The sequence below is a fragment of the Sebastes umbrosus genome, chromosome 8, assembly GCF_015220745.1.
Source record: "Sebastes umbrosus isolate fSebUmb1 chromosome 8, fSebUmb1.pri, whole genome shotgun sequence".
Taxonomy (NCBI): domain Eukaryota; kingdom Metazoa; phylum Chordata; class Actinopteri; order Perciformes; family Sebastidae; genus Sebastes; species Sebastes umbrosus.
In genome coordinates, this window is record NC_051276.1 from 22,585,602 (window position 1) to 22,600,401 (window position 14,800).

Here is a 14,800-nt window from a genome sequence, read left to right on the forward strand (position 1 = left end):
CCATTTACAATAAGCATAATAGGTCCTCTTTAAAGCTGCAGTGGGTAGAAATGGAGCAAATATGATTAAAAAAAGTTATTTTCTATAAAACTGTCACTATATCCTGACAGTAGTGCATGAGACAGGTAATCTGAAAAAAACATGTGCCTCTGTGTCCTCCGGTGCTCCTAATGGCATCCGCAAAATTTCAAAGTCCGGAAGAAAACAACCAGTCAGAGGGGAGCTGTGAGCCTTGCCATCTCTGAGCCGCTGTCAATCACTCCATGAATTACTTCTGATCCTAGTGTTGGCTTTTCCTGCTTCGAAAAGCGGGTCGGTGCCGGGGCTGAAGCAGGAAGAGAAATGTTATCGCCTCCGACCGCAGCCGGAGAGAGACACCGGCACCCAGTCGGAGATGGTAACGTTTCTCTTCCTGCAGCGGGGCTGAAGCAGGAAAAGAAACGTTACCGTCTCCGACCGGGTGCCGGTGTCTGGGTGCCGGTGATAACGTTTCTCGCTGTGGAGCCCCGTCACTTCACAAGACACGGAAAACCTCTGTTGGTCTGGAGGAGCTGCAGCATTTATTTCTGCACAAACGTCCACTGTACATTCACTAGATATTCTCAGAGCTAAACTAACTCTTCTGCAGTGTGGAGTGAGCGCGTGTTCACGTCTAGAGGTGGAGCGAGACAGCGAGAACGCGAGCGGTGTCTGAGTGAAGGCAAACAGGCAGAGGAGGAGAGACTTCAGCCACACGCGAGCGCGCATATGCGAGCGGACATGTGTCCCGACCCGGTACATTTATACGCTTAAAAAGTTACAAACAGTCCCTTTAAGTGAATATTAAAAAAACATGTAAAAAGAATACCAACATATTAAAGAGACTGTTTGTAAGAATCAGAAATTGGTTGTAACAGTAACACCTGTGGCCGTTAAGTCAACGTTAACTGCAAATTTCCCTACTGCGGGACTAATAAAGGAATATCTTATCTTATCTTATTTCCCTATTTGCAATAAAAACGTGTTACTACAATTAATAATGTTTTTATTTTTTTATTAAATTAGATTGTCAAAAAGCATTTTCTTCTGAGAATCCTCAGACTGTAAATTCTATAAGAATAAGAATTAAAAAAGACTTTTACTTTGAAAGCAACACCAGGAAGTCTTGTCATGCACACTTCCCACCTTGACTCTCTTGCATCTTTGCAGGCTCCTCTCTCTCCCTCAGGATGACTGGGAGTGACGCAGGGCAGACGGAAAGAACTAGGGCTCGAGGGTAGGCTAAGGACAGGCAGGACGGCGGTGATGATGCAGGAAGGACTGTAGTTTTCATCTCACAGGTTCAATGCCCGCCTGCACAGAGGACATGAGAGGCAACTATTACATGTAGGCTTTCCTGTGAGAGATAACAGCCTTATTAGAATAATAGCTAATAATAAGGCATCATCATCACCTCATCCTTTGGGGCGGATCAGTTTGGATACACTCCCAGGTAGGCTTTCATTATGACAAAACTACAGTGGTTGCTTTGATATGTGGGTTTATTAACACAATATATAAATATATATAAATGTGATAATGGTTTATTTCGTTTGATTCAGCCCTTATTTTTTTTCTTTATTATAAAAAGGCTGTGTGATTGCTGCACCTCAGCTAATTCCTCGAGCTACACCAGTCACGATTCCTTATAGGCTATACTACTGTGATCAGGTATGAAAATCCGCAGCTAATTGATGATACTAAAGACTTTTTTTCTCTTTAGGTGACATCTTCTCTGTGCATGGGAAAGTAGCCTAGTCATTCTTCCTGAGCACCAAGTTGCATCCAGTTGGAGGATATTTCCGTCATTTTTTAGAAAGTCTCCATCATGAACTACCTGCGTCGACGACTCTCGGACAGCAATTTCATGTCCAACCTGCCCAATGGCTACATGACGGATCTCCAACGCCCAGACGCGCCGCAGCAGCCGCAGCAGCAGCCGCAAAGCCCCGCAGTGTCGCCTGGGCCGACGGAGAGGCGCCAGTCCGCCAGCCAGCCGCAGCAACCACCGCAGCAGCAGCCTCAGCAGCCGCAGCAGCAATCTGGAGGAGGAGGAGGCTCTAGCTTCTTCTCATCCATCTCCAATGCTGTCAAACAGACCACAGCTGCAGCGGCTGCGACCTTATCCGAGGCAGCAGACCGAGCTGGAGTCTCCAGCAGTGCCAAGGTGCTCCTGGTCATCGACGACCAGCAGACCGACTGGTAAGAGCAGTGCGCATTGGCCTCGTCTAGACGAACAAAAATGTGTGCCTGCCAGACCAGACCGTGGGTTGCAGCAGTGTGGCCTGAGTCTATAACAGCTGGAAGGTCATATGATTCACCTCGCATGCTGTGAGATATATATCACGTATAACAGACCTGAAACACCTTGCAGAAGTCATGTGTTTGATAGTGCCCATGGCAAAAAGGTGCAACAGACTAAAAGGCAGAGAAGCCATTTTCATTTGACGATCAGCTATTGCTCCTGTATGCATTCTGACATTAAAATGCTTAATTATAGGCCAGGTGCACTGGGTATGGTGATGCAGGTGTTTTCAAGTCGAGTGGATGCACGAGAAAATTGTGCACAAGGAAGTATGCATTATGCATGCTCATTGGTGCTTTGCTGCACAAGGCAAAGGGGATAAAACACTGCGCTCTTGTCCCAAGATGACACCCTAAGTGATAATAAACCAATGCAGATCTGTCCATCATCCTGGCCCCTGTGGTTCTCCCACTGTCACAACAGGCAGATAATATGGATATTTATAAGTCATAGGGTGCATGTACAAGGTAAGGACCAGTATTTATGTCCTCATGTCCAATTTATAGCTTTACCTTTTTGTTTAAGTTGCAGCAGCTACAGTAATAACTGTGTGTATCTATGGACAACTACTACACCCATTTTCAAAATTCATACATGTTATTCCTATGGTCTAAAACAGTCCAAAAAATATTAGTAAACATGAACAACTGTCTCCCAAATCCAAAAACTAGAGTGCTAAAACTCAAACTTGTGATGTCATAGGGTATAAAGTGTGGAGCCGCTCCATAGACAATGATTGAGGAGAGATGTTGTAGATGACACTGAGAGCACCCAGAGGAATGATATGAGTATATGGGGACATTTTCTGTTTCACAACTGAGAACACTACAATAGAATAAAGCTCATTTGGGTGTAAAAAAAGAAAACAAACAATCTGTGGGTCCACAAAATCAGTCTCGCATTTATTGTCTATGGAGCAGCTCCAGACTTTATACCCTATGACATCTCCAGTTTGAGACTCACTTCTCTGGTTTCTGGCTTTGAGAGAGAGTAGCTCATGTTCACAAATATTGATTGAACTTTCCTAGGTTATGGAAATAACATATTGGACTTCTTAATTTGGGTGGCGATCCCCTTTAATTCATGTATTTCACATCACTTTTTCATCGAGCAGGAATATTCTCAGAGTTCTGAGATGCTCTGCAAATGCTGGGTGAAATGTCAGCTGTCAATTACTGTGCAGGAGAAATTTTCTAAATGAAATTCATGTTTTGTGTCTGGATACAATTGGATTGAAATCCTCATTTCACATGCAGGGTAAAGGTCTTCAGAGGAAGAAAAGTCCACGGTGAATTTGACATCAAGGTAGAACAGGTAGGTTTTACGCATACTATTACATATTTTTTTTATGTATTACGTAAGTATTTGCTTTACCCTGTGTTAGTGTCCATCTTTAGTCATTACTAGGAGGACAGGGAACTTGTAAAATAAAGACCTTAGTGACTGGACTAGCTGAAATAAACCAGCCCAGCTTTACTGAACCCCGTGACCAAATTGTGAACTTTTGTTGGAGGGATGTTACTTCACTTTGATCCCATTTTGGTTTCACGTCTTTATTTTGGGAGGCATCTCTTAGTCCCTTGGTGAGTCATTTTGCTGGGTACTACTTACTAATATGTCAACTTGCATTTTAGGGTGCACTGATCAACAACAGGCAACATTAAATGATTTATGGTTTCTTCAATAAATAACAGATGAAACATCCAGTACAATGGGAGTCATTACTGTGCTCACAGAGAGCCCTTAGAATGATAAATGTCCCAGGGTATTGACAGGAGAGGGCTGCTGCATTCATTCCCACGCTGCCCTCTTGACATCTGATTAAGAGAAACACATTTTATTTGGCACCTGCCTCCACAAAGCCACTCTGATTAATGCAAAGTTTAATTGTAGTCTCTTTTATGGACAAATCAGTTGTTTGTACAGCCTAACAACTGACCATTAATCATTTTGGTGTACTCTTATAAGGATATTTATTACTACATGTGTGTCAGAGGCTATTTATGCTCGAATCTACCCAACAGCACTTTGAGGACACCATGAAAGTTTTTGAAATATTTTCCGCTGCCTGAGGCATTTTTCCTCCCTTCCTATTTTTGTCCCTTTACTTCATGTTCCGCTGGCGTTTCCATTATTTCCCCTGTGGCCCCTTAAACAGGAAGAACACACGTCAGATGAAGTCTGCCATTTTATAATTGTACCCTTTTGTTTAACCTGGCTCATGTAGAACAGGTGATCATTCACTGTCCTGCTGCTGTGATGGTGTTGAACTGACCTCGATGTCGTCCTTTTAGGCAGAATTCACCGAAATCAGCCTGGTAGTCAATTCCATGGGCACCTACAACGTGGACATAGAAGCGATCAGGAATGGGCATAAGGTTACTAAGTAAGTACTCTGTAAAAATGTCTCTAGTTAAGAAGTTTACTAATCCGTTGAAATCTGCTGAAATTCCCTGAATGGAAGTGCCTCAGTTTGTCTTGCGATGCAGTTTAATATTTTGCTAATGTCCTCTGTCCCAGATCCTTTAAGCCAGACTTTGTGCTGATCAGACAGCACGCCTTCAGCATGGACAAGAACGGAGACCACCGAAACATAGTGATTGGACTGCAGTATGCTGGACTGCCGAGTGTTAACTCTCTGCACTCTCTCTACAATTTCTGTGACAAGCCATGGGTGGTAAGTATTATTTGATTAATTCATTTGAAAACACATTGAATTCACCTGCATGGACATATAAAACTTAAATTTGGGATTACAAATGCTCCATCCTTGTGTCCATTTTAGTTCGCTCAGATGATTAGAGTGGCCAAGCAACTGGGCCCTGAGGAGTTCCCACTGATAGAGCAGGTTTACTATCCAAACCACAAGGAAATGGTGAGTTCTTTGCCATCTGCTCTCCTTCTCTCTCTCCTCCCCCTTCCCACTTGTGCTGATAACGGGTATGCCTTAATGCTGAAGCCTTAAAGAGACACACACTAACAGGTCATCCCTCTGCACGGTGCGGGTCACATTTCAGGAGGGAAATAATTAACTTCCATGTCAATATTCCATCTCATGCAGCAGCTGAGACCAATCAAATTTTCTGGGGAGTGTCTTGTTCTTTTTCCTCCGTTCTGGGTAGAGGCAGAGATTTTGATTATTCGTCTGCCAAGAAGTCAGTGACAGTTACAGTAGGCTGAGTCTGTTGCTGCAGAGCAGGCGTCTCCACCCCTGCAGTCACAGGCTGACAGTATTGGGCTGGCTTTCAAGCCATCAATATGAATCAGAATCTCTTGCAGAAAGGATGGGTGCTGTGTATCACTTCTATTTGGTTGAAATGCATTTAAAGTTGGTGTTTTATTAATTCGATTTAGGGATGCATCGATTGTGAAGTTTCAGGGCCGATACCAATTTAATATTTAAAATAACAATTTTGTTTTTGTTGTTATTTAGTACTCTTTTGTGCCAGGGAAACAAAGACATTTTCATTATAAAAAAAAAAAACTGAGCTACTGTATATAGTCTAAAGTCATTAAGCATTTCATTGCACTACCTTTGAATGAGCACGAATTCAATCATACAAATTTATGAAAAAACCTTTAATATAACGTTCTTTCACATGAAAAAGATTCTTTTATTTTCTCTCTTTTAATAATTAACAAAACTTTTAGCCAGCACAAAACTGATGCGACATAACAGATAAAAACAACAAGTCAACAAGGGGAATATTGCCGATACCGATGTTAGGCCGATAAATTGGTGCATCCCTAATTAGAATGCTATGATGAAGTTATTATGATAAATGTGATAATGCTCTTGTTACAGATTACCTCCCCTGGCTTCCCCGTAGTGGTAAAGATGGGCCATGCTCACTCAGGAATGGGAAAGGTAGTACTGAAGTACTCAATTCAATGTGAACACAATATTTCTGGGACCGATATAAGCCAGTGTATTTATATTTTGACCTTTGCTACTCCAGGTGAAAGTAGACAATCAATATGATTTTCAAGATATTGCGAGTGTCGTGGCACTGACCAAGACTTACGCCACATCTGAGCCCTTCATCGATGCTAAGTATGACGTCCGCATCCAGAAGATTGGCAGCCATTACAAAGCTTATATGTGAGTGTAAGACTACTACCAAAGAGCCAACACACCGTCGGTACATTATTGCACCCGATTTGACTGTGATCAGGCCATTAAATAGGCATTATCAGTCGTTATAAGCACCATATATGTGGGTCATTAGGGGCCTATTACACCTACTATGTTGTAAAAGTGAAAGTGAAACTTAAAAGCAAAACGTTCTAACATGTTGTAAAACTGAATGAAACATCACGTTTTGAACACAAACAAAAAGGCTTCTTTAGGTTTAGGCAACAAAACTACAAATTCTTCAGGTTTAGGCAACAAAAAAACACTAGGTGAAGTTTAGGGAAAAACCTTGTGTTTTAGGTTAAAGTAACTACAAACACAAAGACTACACATTCTTGGTTTCCCACAGGATGCAAACTCCGTTCTCTTTGGTGAAAACCCTGTGTTTTGTGTCCCATCTATCGTCCCCGACCTCCACCCCTTATGGAGTTTCACACCATCTATACTACAGCGCCTGACCTCCGCTTCTGCCCGTCATAATTACTACGGTCGCTAGAGGCTGCTGTTGTGTTCTTTTATACCTTCTTTCAGTGATCTACCATGTGAATAGATGATAAAACCTAGTGGGTGCAGTAGGCTGCTATTGACCCACATCAATGGGGCTTAAAGCGACTGATAACGTCTATTTAATAGCCTGACAACAGTCTAATTGGCTGATTATTATAACAAATGAAAGTGGTTAAACATCAAAATAATTTTTAAATTGTAATGAACAGGAGGACATCAATTTCTGGCAACTGGAAAACCAACACTGGCTCGTCTATGCTGGAGCAGGTGGCCATGTCAGACAAGTAAGAGCTCATAAATGCAGAGGAGATGAGACTGTCAATCATGTAATCTCTCACTGTGCTATTATAGCTCTATTTAACACGTTATTACAGGTACAGACTGTGGGTGGACTCTTGCGCTGACATCTTTGGAGGGTTGGATATCTGTGCTGTGGAGGCTCTGCATGGTAAAGATGGCAAGGACTACATTATAGAGGTACTAAAAGGCAGTATATTGATATCAGGGGAATATTTGTTTGTGATCATATAGGGGAAATCCATTAAATCCATCACATGTGGGTTTTTAGGTTGACGACTGTTCGATGCCGCTGATTGGGGACCAGCAGGACGAGGATCGCATTCAGATTGCAGAGCTGGTGATTTCTAAGATGAACCAGGCCGTTCCACGCACTGTAAGCTCTTCCACAACCGGGCAGCCAACACAGGTGCTCAAACCACAGATACTGTTTTTTTTGCTCCAGTAGTCTCTCAATTGTCTTTATTTTTATTAGTAATATATGTCAAGTCAGGTCTGTTTTTATTTAGGGTGCATAGATACACACAAGGTTTCTCAGAATATCTTACTTTAAAAGAGGACATACTGTATACTGCTCCATACATCATACAGATACAGGCTATATCTGTCTAAACAGATGATTAAATAAACAGTGAAATACATACAGTACATGTGTATGTGGTGCCTGTCCATGCAAGGCTTTAAATAACAAACCAATGACCCATGAATGAGCAGTTAATGAGTGTAAAATGTGTGGTATGTGGTTGACCTTTTTGATATAGTGAGAATTCTAACAATACCACTTTGACCAAACTCAAGACAATTGGTGAAACCATTGCAAAAGACAGCATGGTAAAGACCCTGGACAAAAATCGTAGAAAGACATTTTGATAATTTAAAAATATTATTGATTCAAAGGATATAAACACCAATATTTTAGCAGTCTGACTCTGTGAAATTGTAGACATCAAAATGTAGGGTAATGTATGAAAATACATGTTTACAGTATGTCTGACTGGAACAATACTTTTTCACAGTCTCACAGTATTTTCCGGTGCATTGAGTGAGCTGACATATACATCTGAGGTATCAGAAAAACGGTTTCAAGGATAGATGTCAAGCTTAATGGGTAAATATAATTGAGTGTCATCAGCGTAGAAGTGGAGATTTATCTCATATTCATGGGTAATACAAACAAGAGGCCAATCACAGATCCTTTTAAAAAATTTTCTCTAAATATTATTTTCTATCATTCGCTAATTTTCTTTCCTTTCTCGTCCGATGCACATTAAGGGGAAAAACAGCCATGCTGCTTTTATCCAAGGTGCTTGGGAGATTGCGCTACTGTCGCGCCTGCGTTACTAAGCAACCGAAACCTGCGTGCTACGATGACGATGATGAAGTTGCAGTAATTTAGCAGTAAGCCTCACTGACTAAACTAAACATAGTCAAAACAAAGACAAATTGATTTCCAGCACCAAAATCCCTCAGCAGATTTCCTGCTAGATTTCTCTCAGTCAAGTTGGCTGACCTTTCAACTGGATGTTGTGCCGTCCTCGGACAGAAAGGGTGAAGCAAGTAACATTGTCAGTGGGACAGATCATAAAGCGCTGGAGCTGTAAATTCTTCTCCATATATTTACCGTAGACTGATATTTTAGGAAGAAAGAAAAGATATTTGCCAGCTGTGATTGGTTATTCCTCGTTACATGACATGTGGTGCGCACTGCAGCGTTGAAGAACAAAAGTTGAACTATCTTTATCTTGGGGCGCAGCCATCGCACCCTGAAAAATAGGCGCTTAGGAGCGCTTGGGAATACTTGCGTGTCACGACAGTGTCTACATTGACAACAATAGATTTGAGCACGCAAAAAATGCGGCATGTGAACAGCCCCTTACTTTCTGCCCTTTGGACTCCCATGTGTTTTGCAGAGAACAGTGTCTCCTCAGCCTGTCTCACAGCCCAAAGTACCACAGGCTCAACAGCGCCCGTCACCTCAGGGTAAGAACTCGACCTTTTCACATGAACAAAAAACTAAGTTAAATGATACCATTTGTTTCTGTTTAGACATCATGTCTATTTCCAAGTCTTGGCAAAGATATTAGGAAAGTATTTGCATTTGATCGTTGCTTTCGTTTTTCTCCCATAGGTGGTCCTCAGCAAAGTCCCCCACCTCAGCAGCGCCCACAGCCTCAAGGCCAACCTCCTGCACAGGCCCAGCAATCTGCTGCCAACCCTGCTACTGGTGACACCAGTGCCCAAGTTAAGGCTAACCAAGGACCTGCAGCCCAGCCACGGCCACCAGGTCAGGGAGCTCCTCAAGGCCAAAGGCCTCCTTCTGGTCAGGGCTCTCCTCAGCGAAGCCAGGGAGGTTCACCTCAAACTCAGAGGCAACAGTCGGTCCCTACCCAGAAACCTCCTCAGCAGAGGCCTGCCCACCCCCCTAGGCAGCAGTCACAGGGGTCGGCACAGCAACAGAGGGCTCCCGGCCAGCAAGGTCGCCCTGGAGGACCCACCACCCAGCAGCCCCGACCTGCTGCTCAAGGCCAAGGGGGCCCAGGAGGGCGACCCCCGCTGCAGCAAAAGCCTCAGCCCCCACAGAAGCCCAGTCAGGACAACCCGGCTATGGGCGGCTCTCCACAACTAAAGTAAGTAACTGTATATGAGAAATGATCTGGAATCAGTTTCCTCTCATTTTACATAAAGTGAACCTTACAGCTGATCCTTTCTTACTATTTGCCTGAGATATGCATGCCACGTGACAAATCTATTCATGCTCTTTATTTACAAATGATCCACTTGAATGTGCATGATTTATTGATTCTTACATTTTCAATCCTTCAGCAGCAGTTTCACAAAACACAACATTGCAGATTGTGATACATTAAGACAACAAGCTGAAGCTGGCTTGTAGTTGTTCATAACCATAATCAATCTATCACATCTGTCACAATACAGTATGTCCATAATGTCCATATTCTAAGACACAGGTGATCAAGTTCTGTAAATCCAACTTATAGAAATAAGTGAATAACTATTTATATAGTGAATTACACTGTAATGTTCAACTTTTAGAAATAAAAAAGCAACAACATTTATTTAATATCAAACTTGATAGATGATATGCTTTCATATAAAAGCATTCATTTATGACAGAAATATACATTTTGCCATCTAGATTTTAATCACTCTTAATAAAACTATAAAAATATGCAATATTATTGTCATATCATGTAAATTAAGTTCAAATTATCTTTTTTCTGATTCACATTCAGTCACAAAATTTAAAGTGGGACAAGAAAAATAGAAAATATTTCAGTTAATGTTGCATATAATTCAAATAATAGCCTGATGAATGATGCAAAACTTTGTGTTGCAGAAAAAAAATGATAAAGCTAAACTCAAAAACAGACCATTTACTTCCACTGACAACTTTAATAACTAATTTTGATTTAGTCAGTCGCCACAAAGAAATCTGTATTACTTCAACCTTAGAGGTCAATACATTCTCCTGCTTATTGCTTTCATGGGCAAATGACTCACTTGACCCTGATTTGGGATTATATTAATCAGATTGCATTACGTTCTCTTGACATAAAACACTTGACATCTATTGCTGATATAGCCAATTATATCTTTGCATCCCGAAAGGTCATTCACTATATCATATCAAAGCTAACTTGAAATGATAAGGTGATACTGAATGACCATAGAAAATGAATGGAATGCGCTTTTATCATCTTTTACTGAGCCTTTTCTCTCCTGCCTCTCTCTCTTGTCTTGCTGTGCTCCATGTCTTTTCATTCCATGGGTTTGCTGCATGACTTTAATAGCCTCTTCCTTTCCTCTATTGCCATTTTCCTCTCTTTATAGCAAGTCCCAGTCTCTTACAAATACCTTCAACATTCCAGAAACCCCAGCGCCACGAGCCAGCCTTAGCCAGGACGAGGTGAAGGCTGAAACCATTCGCAATCTACGCAAATCTTTTGCCAGTCTCTTCTCAGACTGAGATGGCATAAGCCCCCCCTTCCTCTCCTCCTACTGACAGAAAGATGGACAGGCAAACTGAAGGACAGATACCCCCAATGAACAAAGACCAACAGGATTCACGTACATTGACCCCAATACGAAAATGTACACACTTGACTCCCACTGCCTAATAGTCTTTTAAAACGAACAAAAAGTAGAACACACGGTAAATTTAGGCACCGATATCTGAAACATTCCTTGCCTCGCCTCAAGCTTAAGTACGTCATCTACTAATTGTGTCGCACAAATGAAACACTAAAAAAAAGCCTGTATATGCATGAACTCACAAAAATAGGAAACAAAATACTGCTCCCACTTGTTTGTTGGTGCTGTAAAAGTCATTGTGATCTTTATGTTTGAATTTTGGTTGGTTAGCCGACCAACCAAATGAATTAAGGGACTGTACAAAAATGATTGGGGTGGGGAGGAGTGCGAAATCTAATAGTTTATTTTATAAAAAGAAAATACTGCCCTCCTCAGTGTTTTTCAATGTCTCAGAATAATATATTTATGGCTAACACAACAAAGTAGTAAAAATACAGCCACTGTCTATTTTTGAATGTAGAGCTCGCAAAATAAACAGTTATTATATTCTTAGCATATGGCAAAACGCACCTCCATGGCACACATTAAATCTGTATTTTTGATTTACTAACTATTTTATCTATTTTTATATAATTAATCACACATAAACAACATAAAATAGAAATATGCGGTAAGATAAAAGACCATCCCCAGCAAAAATCTAAGTTACAAAACCCTCCCCTAGGGCTGGGCAATATATTGATATTATTTCGATACCGTGACATGAGACTAGATATTGTCTTAGATTTAGGATATCGTACTATGGTTTGTTGTCTTTTCCTGGTTTTAAAGTCTGCATTAGAGTAAAGCGATATAATTATTATTTGCCTTTACCCAATTAGTCATTATATCCACATTATTAATGATTATTTATCAAAAATCTCATTGTGTAAATATTTTGTAGAAGCACCAATGGTCAACTCTACAACATCATCGCAATATCGAGGTATTTGGTCAAAAATATCGTGATATTTGCTTTTCTCAATATCGCCCAGCCCTACCCTCCCCCTTTTCTGACCGCCCTGCCCCTAATCATTTTTGTACAGTCCCTAACTCAGCACAGCTGCACACATAGGATGTCCAGTGTTAGCTCGAGCTGTTGACCGCTCATGGTGATGTCTTAGCTGCATGTCAACAGGAGGCAATGGTCGCATTTTCCAACCCCTGACATTGGCGCTTGTAACCGTGTCGTCACATGTAGTTGAATTAGTAAAGTAACCTAGTAGGTGTTGTGAGTACGTTGTTGCTGCCACTTTTCTTCCCGTTTTTTTGTCGCACAAAAACAAGAACAAAAGCCCCGAAGGCTCTCCACCTTTGAAAGCATGCCTTACACAGACAAGGACGTCAGATCAAATGGAGCTGTCTCAGGGATGTCCAATTGATTGTGACACTTGTGTGTGGCTGAGGGTCTTCCATTACACTTTTATTGTGGATGTTTACTATTAACGAAGGAAAAGCATGCATTTTAATGAGGTAGAATGTTTCTATTGTTTCAGACGCATTTGCACACAGAGTATACTGCAAAATTATACTTGAATACAGAGACACTGACTGGTGTACGAAGTTTATATTTTCAGGGTTATTCATCTGCCACTTGACAAAGCAACAACTCGGTGTTCCCAACCTGGGGTGTTGCTGCGTGTGTGACAGGTGTGGGTTCAGTAGGATACAGCACAGGCAAGGTTTGCAACTGTTCAGGTACAGCTAGCGAAAAATTAGATTATTTATAGACAGTTTCATTTTATATTTTCTTGATTTCAAAGCAATGTAATGAAAACACTCTGACTGTAAACCAGCTTAGTGGATGTACAGTAAGTTAGTGGATTATGTCAGGTTGATTTTAGGGTTCAGCACAGGGGTCTCCAACCTTTTTTCCTCTGAGGGCTAATTTGACCAAATGAAAGTGGCCGAAAGCTACTCATATAGCACCCAGTTGTACATCTCCAATAACAGACGTAATTTCTGTCTTACTTTTATGGTCCTTTAATAATGTTTCAGCCACCGCAGTCATCACCTCTATTACAATCCCGCCATAAACAAAGGGCTTTTTGCGTTTCGTTAGGATGTGCGCCGCAAAACGAAGCCTCTGTTGCTGCGTTGGCCTTCTTCGTCAGTGTGGTAAACAGAGACTGTTGTATTTTAAACATTGTTTTCAGCTCCTTTACCATCTCTGTTCGTAGACTGCTACCAGCCGGAAAGGCCCATGAAAAGTCGCTGTGGACTTTGGTGAAGTGGCGCTCCACGTCTTTTTACCGTCTGACACGCTCGCACCGCAAATGAGAAGCACACATTTGTCATTCGCATTTGTGAAAAAAAACTCTATTACCCATTCCTCATAAAAATGGTATATTTTTAGTAGGGCTGATTAAAATATTTAATCACGATTAATCGCAAATTAATCGCGCATTTTATATCTGTTCAAAATGTACCTTAAAGGGAGATTTGTCAAGTATTTAATACTCTTATCAACATGGGAGTGGGCAAATATGCTTGCTTTATGCAAATGTATGTATATATTTATTATTGGAAATCAATTAATAACACAAAACAATGACAAATATTGTCCAGAAACCCTCACAGGTACTGCATTTAGCATTAAGAAAATATGCTCAAATCATAACATGGTAAACAGGGAACAACAGCTGTTAGTGGGACTATGACTTGCTCCAAACTGCATGTTATTATCATAAGGTGAGCATGTCTTTAAAGGGCAGACTCGTGGGTACCCATAGAGCCCATTTTCATTCACATATCTTGAGGTCAGAGGTCAAGGAACCCCTTTGAAAATGGCCAAGTTTGGAGCGTGATTTAACCTCTTTCGCGACAAGCTAGTATCACACCAATGTACCAGTTGGTACCAATGGATTCCTTAGGTATTCTAGTTTCATATGATACCAGTGTCTTCACTCTAGCTTCAAAACTGAGCCCACTACAACCTCCGAAATATCGATTGCGTTCATGCTTTAAAGAAATTAGTGGCGTTAAAACGAATTTGCGTTAACATGTTATTATCGCGTTAACTTTGACAGCCCTAATTTTAGCCTTTTATTATTGGCCTGGCTATAACATCAATGTTACGGCGTCACCAATGTAACCAAAGTTGAAAGCAGCGTAACGCGTTTAAACGACAGCTGATTGGCAAATATTCATTTTGTGTCAGAAGGGGGCGCGAAGTCTCTGAATTTGATTGGATAGAAATTGAAACAGGTTTAAAACGTGACTTTGTGTTATGAAATGTATGTAGATAGTCTTTGGACCTTTAGCAAGCCACTGGTTGGAGACCCCTGGTTTAGCAGTTAGTCAAAGCATTGATTTGTGATTTTGCACTTACGTCTGTATCATACAATGCAGCAGATTTTCTGCTTCCATATATGCCTCCCGCTTTTCAACGGGTTCTTAGTCTGTAAAAAGAGGCTATACAATAAAGAAATAATGTAAAGGTATAG

General features: G+C 41.2%; 2 protein-coding genes across 6 annotated transcripts in view; one reads left to right on the top strand and one right to left on the bottom strand.

Annotated features, from left to right (window-relative positions):
- Nucleotides 1-14,800, bottom strand: part of slc20a1a (solute carrier family 20 member 1a) — a 62,490-nt gene that overhangs the window by 24,049 nt on the left and 23,641 nt on the right. The window contains exon 3 of one of the 3 annotated variants that reach the window (XM_037777168.1): nt 4,599-4,661. The gene's annotated coding sequence lies outside the window, so the exon portion shown is untranslated. Of the gene's footprint in view, nt 1-1,164; nt 1,304-4,524; nt 4,662-14,800 lie in introns of those variants that run through there. The other 2 variants (XM_037777167.1, XM_037777166.1) reach the window with 2 other exon arrangements.
- Nucleotides 1,327-11,864, top strand: syn1 (synapsin I). 3 transcript variants are annotated; one of them, XM_037777163.1, is made up of 14 exons: nt 1,327-1,471; nt 1,742-2,220; nt 3,580-3,637; nt 4,618-4,709; nt 4,844-5,000; nt 5,109-5,198; nt 6,129-6,191; nt 6,283-6,425; nt 7,175-7,249; nt 7,340-7,442; nt 7,534-7,671; nt 9,173-9,242; nt 9,391-9,889; nt 11,115-11,864. In XM_037777163.1, the coding sequence occupies exons 2-14, from the start codon at nt 1,847-1,849 to the stop codon at nt 11,248-11,250; spliced, it is 1,998 nt and encodes a 665-aa protein (XP_037633091.1). In that variant the 5' UTR covers nt 1,327-1,471; nt 1,742-1,846; the 3' UTR covers nt 11,251-11,864. The 3 variants fall into 3 exon arrangements, with proteins under 3 accessions (XP_037633091.1, XP_037633093.1, XP_037633092.1); XM_037777165.1 differs by having other exon boundaries at nt 11,153-11,864; XM_037777164.1 differs by having other exon boundaries at nt 7,534-7,638.

Coding starts and splice junctions, on each gene's coding strand:
- syn1 (XM_037777163.1), top strand. CDS start 1,847: ATGAACTACCTGCGTCGACGACTCTCGGACAGCAATTTCATGTCCAAC. Junction 6,192..6,282: donor CTCACTCAGGAATGGGAAAG/GTAGTACTGAAG, acceptor TTGCTACTCCAG/GTGAAAGTAGACAATCAATA. Junction 7,250..7,339: donor CAGGTGGCCATGTCAGACAA/GTAAGAGCTCAT, acceptor ACGTTATTACAG/GTACAGACTGTGGGTGGACT.